Below are 16,526 nucleotides of genomic sequence, written 5' to 3' on the forward strand. Positions count from 1 at the left end.
GTTGGAGTATAATCTAATTTGATGTGGTTATTTTCTCCAACTTCCTCACAACCAATCACTAACAAGTGCTACACCATGAGAACACTAAGGACCTGATTGGTGAACTTGGTCTCCTTTTCATATCTGGTTCTATGTCTAAATGGGAACTGATGAGAATAATCTTATTGGGAAAATGATAAAGAGGGAAAGAGACATGAGATTATATATGGAGCATCCAAGCAATGCAGTCAAAAATGAATACTGACAGTTGAATACAGATTGAAGTCAAAGTGAGCGGCAGTTTTATCACTAAAAAGCATTGTACTTAAAAAAAAATTCACCCAGTACTTCATGCAAGTCCCTTTATTTTCCCCCAACATGTGCATACACATGTATTACACAGAAGCCACAACTTAGTGTGATGTTATGATCAAACTATAAATTACTGATTTAGGCCGCCTCATATTTGATTTAGACATAAAAAAGAGAGACCTATGATACTGCATGAAAGTCACACAAGATTGGTTGAAGGGAATGTGAAAGCTACTTGCTAAATAATCTGACTAACAGACTCAGTACATACTGTTTGTTAAACGTACATACCAATACTTATTTAAGTGAAAAACGATGGACAGATTTAAGTAGAAGTTACTATAGAGGAACAATTTATCAAAAGAAAGGTATATGTTCAACTGATTCATCCCTTTTGTATACTTTTAGTGGAATTGTCAAAGATAGAGCAGGAGGGTAAAACTTGCTGCAACAGTTCACTATTCACCATTTACATTATTCTTAACAGATGCAGAAAGTGAAGCTGCTGAGTAAGTGTGCAAGGTGGAGTCTGCCACCAAGTGCACTGCACCAATAAACTGCATGCAAGCATCAGAGTTGGTATTCTTATTTTGTAATTAGGAAATAGAACACATAAGACCTTAAATATTTTTGATCTATCACACCACAGTATAGTCCTATGATTCCAATCATAAGTTTCCTGCTCAGAAATTCCAACTCAATAATTCCTTATTTGACATTCATGCCGCCAGCTCTAATAGTACCTTGCTATCGTACCCCAGCAAATACTAAGTGTTAACTGCCAATGTAGTATGGTTAGTTCTTAAGAACTATGGCACTTGATTTTTTATTTTTATTTTTTGGTAAGGGCATTCTTGATATTTGAGTAGTATAACAGTACAGTCTAAAAGAAATCACACTTCAGGAGAGTAAGCTATAGCCTTTATTTAGCATCAGATTAAATTTTAACACTTGTTAACTTCAAGACAAAATTTACTGGCAACTACCCTAAGGAGCAAATATCTGTCTGGCAATGAGAGGATAAATACCATAGGATTAAAGTACCCCAATTAAAGGGGCAAAGCTACTACTGTACAGTAGATCTCCATACATATTTTAAGTACACAGGTGCCTCACAAACTTCAAATGCACAAGATCTCCTTTTATATAGCTTGATACTTATAATACATATATATGAATGTATCTTAATTTCTCTGTGGTACTTGTCACTGGAAGTTGAAGCATTTATAAAGAGGTCATTATATAACAATTAAAAATCTATTTTCTAGGGTGCTTTCTGTAAATTGCTAGATTTTATACATATTCTTAAACATACAATTTGAACACCTTTTAATTCTAATCACATTGATTACACCAAACTAATTCAAAGCAGTAAAATAAGCAAATAAAATACCTTTTCCAGTTTATTCAGAATTTTCAAATCAGTTATATCTATTCTGAAGACTTGTTCTCTTTTGGGAGTGGGAAGTAGTAACTTTGAGACAATTAGTATGAAGAACATCTTATTAATGTAAGTCTTCACAAAATGCCCTCTTTCTCTACATTTGAGCGCAAACAATTCTAAACATTCCAAAGTTACATCTAAAACATTCAAGCATGTCAGCATAAAAATATTTAAAATTAATTGATTTTGGACCACTATATAATTCCATAATGCTAATGTTGTATTTAGGTAGTTGTATTTAGGTATAAACCTTCAGTAATTATGGCAATTGCAATCAGGAGAGCATATTCTCCAGCAGTTTATCTTCCCCCTATATAAAACAGTATTCCAAATAAGACTTTATTTGGAACAAATTTATTTGGGTAGTAAAACAACATTTTTTTTCTAACTTTTATCACCAGTACCATTGTAGGCCCTAATTTTTTGTTGGGTGAAATGCAAGTTATCGCAGAAGTTTTTTTGTTTGTTTGTTTTAAAGACGAGTAGAAATCAAGAGGGGGGAAATCTAAAAACAGGTTTAAGACTTAATTGTAGCCAAACACTCTGACTTGTCTGCATTTTAATAAATGTCAGGCAAATTGAAGTAGTTTCTGTCCCAGTAGCTGCCCGAATAAAGCCAATCTTGTGCTCCATTGTAGGGATTAGGGCCTTGATGGAACCACCTGTTAAGAGAAAGGTCAAGATTTACAAGTGTCAGAACTGCAGGAATCTGCTACACTCACAAGTCTTTCCTTATCAGAGCAATTCACTTCATTCTCTGCATTAAGACTTTCCAAAGAGACTCTGGAAAATGACATCACCCCCAAACCTTGTGGATTTCCACAGCATTAGCACGTACACTTACATGGACACTAAGCAGTACCCTCTACCTAGTTGTCTTAGAAACAACATATATTTGTCCAACTCACCATCCCATAGATTTTACTAGAACTAGGCCTTGCTCTGGATAAGGTAATGAACTTTTACAACCTATATTAATACGCAGCCTAAGGTTAAGGAAATGCCTACCAAACAAAGCCCTGTTGAATGCTAGAGAATGGACATAATTCTGGGGAGGCAGGAGGCATGAGCGGTATGGTTCTTGAGGCCTGGGCCCACCCTGGGTGGTACTCTACTACTGGTACCCAGAGTGCCTCACCCACTCAGAGCCTCGCCTCAGGAAGCCCTGTGCTCTAACACTTGAGTCACAAGATGTATTCTTCAGACTTTGGCAAGTAAAGCAGAATATTAAGGAACCTTTACTTTCAATGAAAATCACAGAATTTTTGTCTTCTATTCCATCGGGGTTCAAATGCTCCAGTAATCGTGAGATTACTTTGTGACCAGCCTCGCGAAATCAAGTATTTTAGAAAAGCCGGCAAATCAAAATCAAGGTAACGAATTATTTAAAAAGTTAACACACCTCTGGCTTTGTGCCATACAATTTCTCCCATATTAAACAGGGGGGTGTGGGGAATCAGACTTGGAGAGTTCACAAAGTTGGCTGTAACAGCGATGGTTGTTATTTTGCTCATATGTACGCAACATACACCATGTCTATAGGCTGCTGATGCAGGAAGCATCCTATGCTCTTATGGAGAGTTCAAACACTGTGGTAAAGATGAGTACCACAGAGATGAAAGTCTGGTGCCAAAGAGTTTCTTTCAGCTTAAGATTCTCCTAATTTTGAAGCTCTGCTGCTATTATACCTCCACACGTGACAAAGTTATTTAATATCTTCTAAAGTCTCATTTTAGAAAAGCTTGGGCCAGATTTCTTTGCTACTTTTCAATCTTTTCGAGTCTACAGAGCTCCTGGATCTGTAATCAGTAACGCGGATGCACTAAAATACTGACTCTTCAACAGCAATCATTGTGGTGGGGAAGAACTGCAGCAATTTTTTTCTCCTCATCTGCCTCTCTCCCTCTTCAAATCCTTATTAGTGTCTCCATTGTCTCTCCATATCCCATTTAGTAAAGTGTCTCTACTTTCCTCCAAAAAAATAGGTCAAGATCACAAATAGTCATTTTCATAATCATGAAACCACATTTAATTTTAATTTTTGGAAGCAAAATAGTTTTTATTGAAAGTAATTTAGAGATACTTGGTGGTGGGGAGTGCAGATATGAGTTTATGGGATTGAAAAATGAAAGTAGAGGAACTTGGGCCAAATTATAGTTTCTCTCCTGTTTCTGAGATGGCCGGTAGCTCTACCCAGTAAAAAGAAAAAATATTTCCTTTCTCTGACTAGTTGACTGAACCAAGTTATTCAGAAAAACTGAGTCAGTGAGTGGCAATCTTCTTATAACCACTGGATGCCCAAATTCTTTTGACAGTGGGACCATCCAAATGACCTGTCTATTCAAATTAGAAATACTGACACAGAGACAGCAATGGAAGAGAACTCTAAATTATACCTCACAAATATGGCTTCTAATTTTTATTTTAGCACCCAGTAAGAGCTGTTTATAATTCTTTGCTAGCTGAATACAAAAGCTATCTCAGAATTTCTTTTTTGGCTTATATAATATACTTGATAAAGTAATGAGAAAAATAAATGGGCTGGTTGTTAGAAATAAAGTAGAAAAGTAAACTTTTCTAAAAAGATGAGTAGAAGTAAAAAAATAAATAAAACGTTTTTGCTGTAGCTAATTCCACGAAGGATTAGTGACTGACGGCAGGGGTGCAGACCCCGAGGTCTGAGTCTTAGGAAGCTCTGGTCTGGAGCAAGTCCTCTCAGTGACACACCAGCACTTTCCCCCGACAACACAGGATTCACAGAGCAGCTGGTTGTAGATGGGATCATCTAGACTTCACAGGATCCAGGGTATGTACAGGAGTAAGAGGCCCAAACTCTGTCCTCTCTCCCCATGGCGCCATTGCTCTGGGTGTTCATTATGTGCTCAATGGCAAAAGTACACAATAAGTTTATACTACCAAAGCCCCAAACCACTACTAACACTGAGACTTCTCTAAGATACAAAAGGGCTGCCAAATAACATCTCCATTTCTGAAATGCTCCCAATGCACATATTGCTCTAAGACCTTTGTAAAAATTTTGAATTATGAGACAACAGGTTCAATTATGGAGTACTGATGTAGACAATGCTTTTATTTCTGTAAGAGATTCTGCTACTCAACAAAAGTGACTACTAACTATCCCCAGATTCTCAAAATAATAAACTTTTTCAGTAACTATATTGCCTACTATTTCTAAATGGAATTGAAGATGTTCACCTAATACAAATTTTTTTCTATTATGTCAAATTCCTTGTATTTGTAAAAGAGCAAAGTTTTAAGTATTCTATAATATGTCTCTCTATATACATTTATATATTTAAAATATATATATTTCATATGGACTGGAACGATAGCACAGCGGTAGGGCGTTCGCCTTACACCTGGCCAACATGGCGATTCCTCCGACCCTCTCGGAGAGCCCGGCAAGCTACCGAGAGTATTCCATATGCCAGACACAGTAACAACAAAGTCTCCAATGGAGACGTTACTGGGCCCACTCGAGCAAATCGACGATCAATGGGAGGAAAAAAAAATATTTCATATATATATAAAACCGAGCCTTGTGGACAGCAGGTTTGAGCCAGGGGTGGGAGCGGCAGGGACCTCATGGGAAGGGGCGCGTTCTGGGCCGTCCTTCACGCCCGACCAAGGTCACCAGCTGCCCCCCACGAGCGGCTCTCCGGCACGGCCACGACTCCAGAGCACAGAAACCAATCTCTTAACTATCTAACTTTTAATAGAAATATTTCCAGGGTTAATAAGTAAAGTAGCAGAAATCCAAAACCGCGCAGCCACAATGACTTCATTTTATTCTTAAACCCAGCTGTAGAAAGCAAATCATTTCACAACGCTGTTTTAGCATGTCTGATGGGGGAGAGGGGTCGTAAACTCTAAACAATAATTGTGCATCTTCTATCGAAACAATGTATCTAGTCAAAGTAGATAGAGTATTAACTAGAACTCATCTGCCTCACAGGAATTGGGAGGGGTGGGAGGTGGGGTTCTATTGGGGTTTGTGGTTAAAAATAAGTATTGGTAAAGGGAAATGTGTTTGATATTTACATGACTGAGACCTAAACCCGAAAGCTCTGTAACTTTTCCCACAGTGATTCAATAAAGAAATAAATTATAAAAAAATTAAAAAATGAAAAAAATGAAAAAAAAAAAACCAATGGCCCTGTACTGGCCACACAGAAGCAAATGGCTCTGAACCCTCTCATCCCAAAATGTGTAGCTCTAGATTTTATCTCTTCTTTCAACATAGAAGTAACAGGGCTTTGGTGAATGAAGAGGAAAGGTAATTTGCTGGACATTTACCTGTGATAACTATGTGGGAATATTTAACTCAGTTTCCAACGCTCATTTCTGCTTGGCCCACCGGGGCTCCTTACGCATGCATGTACCCTTGGCAGAGAGAACCTCTCCCAGCTACCGTCCCCGCATCTGACCCCCCACCACAGCCTGGCCCGCACCTGGTCTTCCAGTCTTCTTCTGACTTGGACCTGTTTTTGCGAGCTGCTCTCTGTTTCTCCTCGAGCCGCTTTTTTTCTTCACTAGCTTGATCTGAAATAAGAACATCAATGACAAGTCACTCTAAGAGGAGGCTAGCACGGGAAGTTCAGGAAGATACGTGGCCATCCCCATAAGCTGGTGCTCCATTTTAAGAGAGGACAAACAGCACAACTGTGCACTGTTAGACCATCAACACCTCGGGTAAACAGAGGCACAGCTAGCATCACAGCTTCATTTTCTCTTCCTACAGTCTATGCCCAATTAATACTGAAAAGGACTCGCTTATTCTTTTCATGTCTGTCTTATTTGTTTGTTTGGGGCCACACCTGGTGGTGCTCAGGGTTTATTCCTGACTCTACACTCAAGAACTACTCATAGTGGGGCTTCAGGGACAATATGTGGTGCTGGGGACTGAACCCGTGTCGGCCACATTCAAGGCAGGCACTCTATCCTGTAATACTGTAGTATCACTCCAGCCCAAGAATTCACTCATTCTTAAGAGCATAAACAATTTGTTAGGGTTGGGGTATGGCTTGCCAGTTGGGGGCAAATGCTTCCTAATCTTTCCCTAGGTTTGTTTTCCAAAATTTAAAAGACAAAACAAATTGTATGTTAAATTGTTCCACAGGGCCAGCATGGGGCTTGGTGGTGGACCTCCTTCATGTAGGAGGTCGAGTTCGAGTGGGACAGGAGCAAACAGCAGCCCTCCCTATAGGCACTCCAGTGTGTAAACAACACAGCCAGGTGTGGCCACAGACAGTGGACAGTGGCAACAACAGACAGGGAAGGGACAAGACCACCCCAATAACAAATTGGGTGGAAATAAAAAAAGGAAAAATAAATCCTAAGTTTTTAGACTCAGTCCCTTAAGGTTCTATTTTCCAAATACTCTTGCATTGAATTATTACCCTCTTAATTCTAAGTCAATATCAAAGTAGTCTGAACAAGTGTTCTTTTGTATTTGGGGGCCACACCCGGTGATGCTCAGGGTTACTCCTGGCTCTGCAATCAGGAATTCCTTCTGGCAGTGCTCAGGGAACCATATGGAATGTCGGGGACTGAACCTAGGTCGGTCAAGTGCAAGGCAAACACCATACCTACTGAACTATCTCTCCAGCCCCCTGAACTCCTGTTTTTGCAGCACAGTTATGCTTACTGACCTTGCAGGTGACCTCAACAGTGAACAGGACATTAGCTGCTGCCTGCTATATGCCAGTTTCAGTGCCCTAGAGGTGACCGCCGGTCTCCAAACATGGCCACAGGAATCGCCTGATTCATTTTAAGGGACAGAACAATGCATTTCCTCCCTTTGGAGAACTCCTGAATTATAAAAAATGTATTATCATAGCATTAAAATGTCACAAAAAACTGAGGAGGTCAAGGCCTTTTTGAGGTCACTATCTGGGTGCTAATAAATCCTGAAGTCTACAGTAAAAAACAAGGCAGTTTATACTTTATAAATATGCTATCATTTTCTCCAATTTCCTTCTGATAGTTAAGATCCACTTGTGGCTATAGGTAGTATATTTGTCAGAAAATATCACTGAAAAACAAGTAACCATCCTCCCCCCAAAAAAGAATCATCACTGGTAATACCCTCAGATGTTAGTTACCTATTTCTCCATTTTCCATGGCTCTTATGTCAGGCCGTAACCTGCAGTCTGTTTTAGGAATCACACTTTCCATTTCCTTGTCTACTTCATTCAAAACCATTGCAAAGCTAGTAAAATTATACATCTGGAAGGAAGCAAAATGTTCAAATTAACCCAGGTCGAACCCAAATGCAAAATATGAACCAATGACCTCAGAATACGTGTGACAATCCCGCCCCAACTCTTTTGAGTAAGCAGTCTCCCTGAAGTCACACATCTAAATATTTCACTGAATTTCATGCATGTGTTCAAGAAATTCTGAAGCAGGTCCCACTGAATACCCTATCACTGAGCTATAGGCAAAATCAACATTTTTTTTCTTAATTAAAATCATTACTTGCTGAATCTAGAGGGCTTAAACAAAACAGGTTGAATCATCTTATATTTCACGAGTCAGTCTTTCCCAAAAGTAATTATTAAAAGGGCGCCACCTCTACCCGCCAAGCCCCATGTTCTCATCTCTGCCCAGCAACTGATGGCTGGGATGGGCTGCGGTAAGCCTGGGTGTCAGGGTGAGAAAGAAAGCAGACACGAAGAGACCAAAAACGGGACCACCTGCTCGCTAGTGGCAATTCCCCACCTCTCCTCAGCTGGCTCGCCTTGCCTGTGCTGGGAAAAGAGCACCCCCAAAGCTGAATATGAACATTCTTGCATCTGAGCACCACTAGAGGTGGCCCCCAAACAAAACCAAGCAACCAATCAAGCTGGGAGTTCCCTCTCAGCAAGCCTTGTCTCACCTGCGCAGAATTTGGAGGCCGTGGGGCTATTCGCCATAGGAGAACACTTCCAGGAATAACAAATACACTTTCCGAATCGGGCATTGGCATTTCATCTGACTCCTCAGAACTGCTCACCTGAAAGAACCAACAGATGAATAAAAAGGGAAGAGTCTGTAGAACAGCTTTAGAACTGTAAAATGCTGCCATTACTTACACACCACCAGGAATAAACTGCACAAAAGCCAGGCACCGGGAGTTTCTCATTCTTTGATCTGTACAGTGTTGTGAGTCAAAAAAAACTGACTGAACGACTGAATGAGTTTTATGAGTCTCATGAATGAGTCTCTTTCTGTGTCACAACATACAGTATTAGTTGCATATAAGCATCGTCATCGTCACCTTTACTAAAAGTATTTTATTAAACCTTCTCTCTGCAACAAAAACTCATCTGAATATTTATTAGAGCCTTAGGAGAATAAAGAAGATCAATTTTTTAGGGCTGTTAACTAAATCTGTCAGTGGCCCAAACCAGGAATCCTGAAATTTTTCTCTCCAATTTGCTGAAAGAAAGAACAATAAAGAAAGAAAGAAAGAAAGAAAGAAAGAAAGAAAGAAAGAAAGAAAGGGAGGGAGGGAGGGAGGGAGGGAGGGAGGGAGGGAGGGAGGAAGGAAGGAAGGAAGGAAGGAAGGAAGGAAGGAAGGAAGAAAATTGTCAGGATGAAGGTCTTTGATGCACTTTGAATTAGCTTTTAAGTCTGGTGTGAGATAAGGATGATGTAAATTCCAATTTTTGCATGTGTATAGCCAGTCTTCCCAAAATCATGTGAAGAGGCTTTTCTTGTTCCACTTCAGATATCTAGTTCCTTAAGTGGGAGATCAGCTCTCCACACACCTGAGAGCTGGCCTTGAAACCAGTCCGAGGAAGAGGGCCACCCCCAGAGTGATCTCTTTCCTATGTAGCAGAAAGAGATAAGTAGGAAGGGAATAAAATGGACAATAGCGACAGGCCCTGAGCAGCAGCCTCAGAAGGGAGTTGGCCAACAGGCAATGCGGCAGGGACCTGGGGACACAGACACACAGGTGTTGGGACGCCACATGCATGAAGCTCCACTCGTACCATAGTGCATTTGACATTTGAGAGAAAAAGCAATGTGATGAACTCGCCACAGGCCAGACTTAAGCTTGGAACTTGCGCTCTCTTTCTCGCTCTCTACACCCTACAAGGCTGTAGTGTCGTCAGTTTTGTATGGAAACAAGTTGGCAGGCAATTAAGTACTGTTTCCAGTCTCACAGTATCTACTATCAAATGGGTTTAAGACAGTCTTTAAAAAGAGCAGCCATGGCCAGCCATCAGATGGCAGACCTCCATGGCACCTGAAGATGCTCAGGAGCTATCTACCACAGCTGGATGGAGCCAGGAGAATGGAGAGCACCTTCCTGTCTAAGGGGGAGGCTCCCTTTCCTCCAGTGTGAAGTAAGCCTGTGCCCAAGAGCCCTTTCCTGGCTTCACCTGTGCCCCTGAGAGGAGGGCGGGTGGCTGGTGCGGACGCCAGGCTCCCCCTTCCCCAGCCATATCTGTTCCCTAGTGCCACAGTGAAAGCAGTATACCTTCCTCCATGGAGGAGTAGAGAGTAGGGGCCACGGGGAACGAGGAGGGAAGCAGGACTGTGCACACGGTGGGAGAGAAATCTTGTAGTTATTCTAAAACTTTTTTCAAAAAGCCCAAGGAACGAAAAGATATCACAGGCAGCGCTTGAGACGCTTGCCTTGCATCAGCTGGCCTGGGTCTGATCCCTTTCCCGGCACCACAGCTGATCCGAGCCCCCACCAGGAAGGATTCCTGAGCACAGGCCAAGAGTAAGCCCTGAGCACAGATGGGTCTGGCCCCAAGCCCAAAACAAAACAATCAAAAATTTCAGGGGCTAGAGTGCCAGTGAGGTGAGTCTGTCTTGCACAAGGTCAACCTGGGTGCCCCTGTCCCCAAATAACAAGCCACAGAAAAATGGTATGATTTGATTTTTAAACAAAACTTGGGGAGCTGAAGCGACAGCACAACGGGTAGGGTGTTTGCCTTGCATGAGGCCGACCCGGGTTCGATTCCCAGCATCCCATATGGTCCCCTGAGCACCGTCAGGAGTAATTCCTGAGTGCATGAGCCAGGAGTAACCCCTGTGCATTGCCGCTGTGACCCAAAAAGCAAAAAAAAAAAAAGTTTGGCTTATAATGAATGTCATTCATCATTACTACTTTCGTGTTTTTTTTTTTAGAAGGTTAAGAGCGTCTTAAATTTGGGAGTCCACAAGAATTCTGCAAGGATGGGGCTGTCACGTTAGCACAAGTGTTTGCCTTGCATGCAGTCAACCTGGGTTCGATTCCCAGCATCCCATATGGTCCCCTGAGCACCGCCGGGAGTAATTCCTGAATTCAGAGACAGGAGTATCCAGGTAACCCCTGTGCATCACCAGGTGTGACCCAAAAAGTAAAAAAGCAAAAAGAATTCAGCAAGGAACCCCAGCCTGGGCTGGCTCTGCTGGGCTGACAAGCTCTCCTGACAGTCCCAGGAGCAGAAAGGGCTTCCTGGCCTGCAGCGAACGGACGCTCTTCTCAGCCTTACACCTCTCAACTCCCACAGCAATTAGGTATTATTATTATCACTCTTCCTTTGGGAATAATACTAAGGATGAAAATCTGAAGATAATTTTTTAAGGAAATCTTAAATGCTTAAATCTCAACTTCTAACGCACATAAATGTACAGGTTCTGGGAAAGAACATGTGTCTTCCTATGATGAACTCCAACTGTGCCAGGCTGGGCCAGTGCAGTCCAGTCCAAGTCTGGCTGCAGCTACAACAGTGACACGCCCGTGCCCTATGCAAGACGATGCAGCATGTTCGACACTAAGGCAGACTGTCCACTGAAAAGGCACAAGGTGAAAAGTGACACGCGTCAGCGACACAGGGAGATGAAGTCAGGCTGACTCGGACCCCAGCTCCAGAGCCCGGGCTCTCTCAGGCCACATTCGGGGTTGCTCACCTGTTTGCTGTTCTTCTTGTCTTCGGTATTTTTCTTATCATTTTTTTTATAAGCATCGAAAGTGGCAGGGTCGACACTGTACAAACATTCAGTCCACTTTCCGTAAAGGGCACAGAGCTTCTTCTTGCTGCCAAAAGAAAGTGATGCTCAGCCAATAATTAAACCAGTGTGCTGGCTGGGATTGAAAATCATTATAAAGATCTTTATGAATCCATCTATACACAGACACTATTTCCTGCTCAGAGGATGGCCAGTTTCCTAGGTTCTGGCAGCAGATTCTAATACTTACACTTTATTTTGTAAAGGAAAACCTATGACACTCAGCATGTGTGTGCTTTCATAGGCATTGCTATCTACCAGCAATGCTCCTGACACTATTCAGTGCCCCTCCAGGGATGTACTCAGCAATGCAGAGGAGTGTGTATGTGGGGGGGGGGGGGGGGGGGTAGGGGGGGAAGGCAGGGGCGGGAAAGTACCCAGCAGTTCAGGGTGTGTGTGTGTGGTTGTGTGTGTGTATTTTCTCGGATCAAACTCAGGGCCTGCAGGTGCTAGGCATGTTCAATATGACTTGAATATCTCCCCAGCTTGACTACCACATATTTAATATAATTCAATATGAAAGGAAACTTTACCTCTTATCTTGAATGTAGCCTTCGACTTTGTGCAATTCCTTACCAAAAAGACCACATGGCTTAAAATTCAACACACATTTGTCTCCAGTCCTATGAAGGAGATATTCAGCTCAGGTTATAGGGAAGCAGAGCAGAGAACAATGACAACCATCACTCCCCCCACCCCACCATCAATGTTCCTAATGTGTAAGAGCCTCCAAACAGAAGTTACCCAGACTCCCTACTCAGTTCTGTACCTGCCATTGAGAAAAGGTAGTAAGAGTAATGAAGAACAAACCACTTATTCTATGGAATGAATGTTTGTGTCTCCCCAAAGATCTTTTCTTTGGGTTGGGGGGGGGGGGTTGGGTGTCACACCCAGTGGTTCTCAGGGATTACTCCTGGCTCTGTACTCAGGAATTACTCCTTGCAGTGCTTGAGGGATCATATGGGATGCCGGAGGTCATGTTTGGGTAAGGCACAGGCAGGGAAGTACCCTATCCACTATCTCTCCAGCTCCAATCCGAAAGCTCTTTTTAAAGCCGGACTTTCCAGTGTGATAGTAATTTGGAGGTCCCTGGGTCATGCCTGGATTAGTAGCCTTACTAGAGATATAAGAAGTGGATCTCACTCCTTTCTCTCCCTCAACCTCGCCCTTGACGATGCAATGAGAAAGTGATTGCAATCCGGGAAAGGGGCCCTGACAGGATAAAAAAAAATTTCAACACCATGATCTTGGACTTCAAGTCTCCAAAATGATAAAAAGCTAGTTTCTGCCATTTAAGCCATCCACTATATGGTATTCTATTGTGTCAGTCCAAATTGATTGAGATATTTGTCTAACATCATAAGACTGGAAATAATCCTATAACTTCCTTCCACCAACTCCTCCTGTGTGACCAATGCAAACTAAATGACATAAAGCGAACTGAAGTTTGAATTAAGACAGAGATTGGGGAAGCTAAAAGTTCACCCAAACATCCCTTGTAAGTGGGATGTCCCTAATAAGTGACATTCTGTTCACCCAAGAATTACAAGGCTACATCTACACTGCCTGGTTCTTAAATTATCATTTGGATCTAACAGACCTTGTGTGAAACTGAAGTCCTGAAACTCCTGGATGACAAGTGGTGGGGTAGGTGAGAACCCTAGGGGTCTTACTTGTGGTTTGTGATTTCCACATTGCCGTACTGCTCGATCCAGAGTTTGCCCACAATGATATTATGTACACAACAGGTAGGATTTGTCCAAGTATATGCTTCATTGTGTCTAGAAAAGCAAGCACAAATCAAGAAAAATAAGGGAGAAAAGCTATACCTTGGTTAACAAGTAAATTGGTCTTAAATGCCATTACTCAGGATAAGAAATCGAACTATTAAGAGAAAATCAAGGGCTCAGATTTTTAAATTCTATTGTTTTAAAGTCACAGTGAAAGAGTGATCTCTCGGCTACTTTTATGGTTTTCCTTTAAAGCAATTTTTTTTTTTTGGTGGGGGAAAACCTGTGGAGCTCAAGGGGCTGCCCGGCTTAACCCCTGAAGTGCATGGTGAGGCACAAGGTGCCAGGGTCAGGCCCAGGCACAGGCAAGGCGGGCACCACTGCCCTGGCCCACACTTTCTTTTCCCCATTCTTCTTAAAAGTATGAAAAGCTTAAGAAAAAAACTGTACATGCCACCAAATGGCAAACAAATTACATGTAATCACCTTTATCATTCAAAAGTTCAGTGGAACACACATAAAAGATAAAATGTAATAAACAACAATTTAATTTAGAAAAATAAGTAAATATATTTAACATTTTCATGAGAAGATATTCTTTAATCACCAAAGGCAAAAATTTATATCCAGGCTCCCCTACTAGACAAAATGTGTGGCGATTTTTCTAGAAGCAACACATTAGGAGTCAGTTTTACTCTAAGAACAAATGGAGACTGTACACATATAAATCCTATTTCACAACCGACTCTTCATCCTCGGTGGAGCAAACTATCTGTGAGAGTGTTTTACTCCTATGTGAGCCAGAGACAGGCAGATTGTCTCTGGTTTGGTGTGATGGGTTGGCTATTTTGGGGACCTAGGAATGATCAATAATTCTTCTATAAGTCAGTGGTAGCAGCGTTATCAGACCCCTTCCCCTCCAAATATTCTATAAAATCTGATAGAAGCAATCTACTTTCAGATTGCAGAGGATAGCTGCATGTAAGTTCTCATTTTACATAACCTTTATACAGGTAATCCAAAGTTTTTCTTCAGAAAAGTGTTATAGAAAAATTCACCTTGCCATATAATCATGGGTTTTTTGTTTGTTTGTTTGTTTGTTTTGATTTTTGGGTCACACCAGGCAATGCACAGAGGTTATTCCTGGCTTTGCACTCAGGAATCACTCCTGGCAGGGCTCAGGGAACCACATGGAATGCTGGGAATTGAACCCAGGTCAGCCATGTGCAAGGCAAATGCCCTAGCTACTGTGCTATCACTCCAGCCCCACAATGATATGTATTTTAATGCATATATATATATATATATATATATAGCTATGTCACCACTATCACAATCAGGATGTATAATGCAATTCTTTTTATTATTTTTTTTCTTTTTGGGTCACAACCGGCGATGCACAGGGGTTACTTCTAGCTCTGCACTCAGGAATTACCCCTGGCGGTGCTCAAGGGACCATAAGGGATGCTGGGAATCAAATTCGGATTGGCTGTGTGCAAGGCAAACACCTCCCCCCGCCACTGTACTATTGCTCCAGTCCCTATAATGCAATTCTGTCACCTCCACCTCCCCCTCTCCAAAAATAAGCTCACCAGTGTTGCCACTGTGCAGACAAACTTTCCCTCTCCCTGAATCATATCTATGCTACAGTTGATTTGTTCTCATTACAAAAGTTTATCTTTTTCAGGATGTCAAAGAAATGGGACAATAAACTATAGAAACTTTGAGAAGGATGTCTTCAATTTGTACACTGTATTTTAAATTTTATGTATTGAGACTTTGTCCTTTCTCCCTGCTGAGTAGTATTCCAATGGGTGATATAGTTGTGCAGTTCGGGACTTGCCCCCCCACCTATCTCACTGGTCCTGTACCCCTCAATGACTGTCGTGGATGGAACTGACTCACACAGGAGCTCAGATCTCAAAGTCACTTCATGTCATTTCAGTGCAGATATATTAGAATGAGGTCAAGAATCTACATGCAGTTTTATGGCAACACTCTTGAGTACCTTCCTCTCCAGGGGTTTTCTCCACCCAGAAACATCCCCCTGGTCATAAGCTAGTGGGGGAGTGGGAAGGGGGTGTTCCTGCCTTTCTTCCTTGTATTGCACTTCCCATAATCCTTGTTTTGTGGGAAAAAGATAAAAGAAGACAAAAAGTTACAGGAATTCTACTCACTTTCTGGACTATAAGGGGGCCCTTTCTCTGGTTCCTTAGTCCAGGAATTTTCTTGGGATTAGGTACCTGTGCGGCCATTGAGACAGGAATATAGCTCTGGGCCCTCAGGCTTATATGGGAAGCAAGGCAGGCAGAGAAACAAAATGGATTTTCTCTCCTCTCTACGTCCTGAACAATTTCCTTCCAGAAACTCTAATAGAGTACTTCTCTTGGGGTCTTTTTTGTTTCTATTGTCTAGTTCTGGGATGTGAATTGCCCAAACCCTAAGCTAGAAAACAGAGTGGGGAGCTGGAGGAAACCCACTGGTGTATTGATTTTTGCTTTTTTTGACTTATCTCTCATACTGACTTCTATTGTTTATTTTCTGAGTCCTCAGAGAGAGGACTTTATGCTTCGGTCTGCAGATTTTAGCTATAGCATTTAGAAAGAGAGGCTAAGCTGTGCTTACTCTACCCTAACAAGAAGGAGATTTTGAATTTAATTTTTTTCCTAATGCAGCAAGAGATCTTCTATTTACCCAATATCTAAGATGTGTCAAACAACTGCTATTTCAACATTTCTCACAGAGTATTCATTTGAAAGATGGCTAAACAAAACATCATCACACTACAATATAAAGGAAACATGTTTCCATGTTTCACAATAACTGTCATGGAGTGACCAACCTTAAAACGGATTGAAACACCACAAACATCAAGTTACTTTGGTGGGGGATAGGAGGCTCTTGGGGTCACATGCAGTAATGCTCAGGTGTTACTCCTGGTTGTACACTCAGGAATTACTCCTGATGGTGCTGGGGAGACCATATGGGATACTATGAGATCAAACCTGGGTTGGCCGCATGTAAGACAAATGCCCTATCCACTGTCC

General features: G+C 41.8%; 1 protein-coding gene across 7 annotated transcripts in view; it reads right to left on the minus strand.

The window, feature by feature from the left end:
• Positions 1 to 1,195: 1,195 nt before the first annotated feature.
• OSBPL1A (oxysterol binding protein like 1A) overlaps positions 1,196 to 16,526 on the minus strand; it is a 207,209-nt gene continuing 191,878 nt past the window's right edge. For all 7 annotated transcript variants that reach the window (XM_056138043.1, XM_056138050.1, XM_056138049.1 and 4 more), the window contains 7 exons: positions 13,423 to 13,530; positions 12,283 to 12,372; positions 11,651 to 11,777; positions 8,637 to 8,753; positions 7,861 to 7,984; positions 6,208 to 6,298; positions 1,196 to 2,397 (listed from right to left, as the gene is read on the minus strand). In XM_056138043.1, coding sequence (XP_055994018.1) covers positions 2,295 to 2,397; positions 6,208 to 6,298; positions 7,861 to 7,984; positions 8,637 to 8,753; positions 11,651 to 11,777; positions 12,283 to 12,372; positions 13,423 to 13,530 — 760 coding nt within the window. In that variant the 3' untranslated portion in view covers positions 1,196 to 2,294. The remainder of the gene's footprint in view (positions 2,398 to 6,207; positions 6,299 to 7,860; positions 7,985 to 8,636; positions 8,754 to 11,650; positions 11,778 to 12,282; positions 12,373 to 13,422; positions 13,531 to 16,526) is intronic.

Source organism: Sorex fumeus, unplaced genomic scaffold (assembly GCF_029834395.1).
Source record: "Sorex fumeus unplaced genomic scaffold, SorFum_2.1 ptg000128l, whole genome shotgun sequence".
Lineage (NCBI taxonomy): Eukaryota > Metazoa > Chordata > Mammalia > Eulipotyphla > Soricidae > Sorex > Sorex fumeus.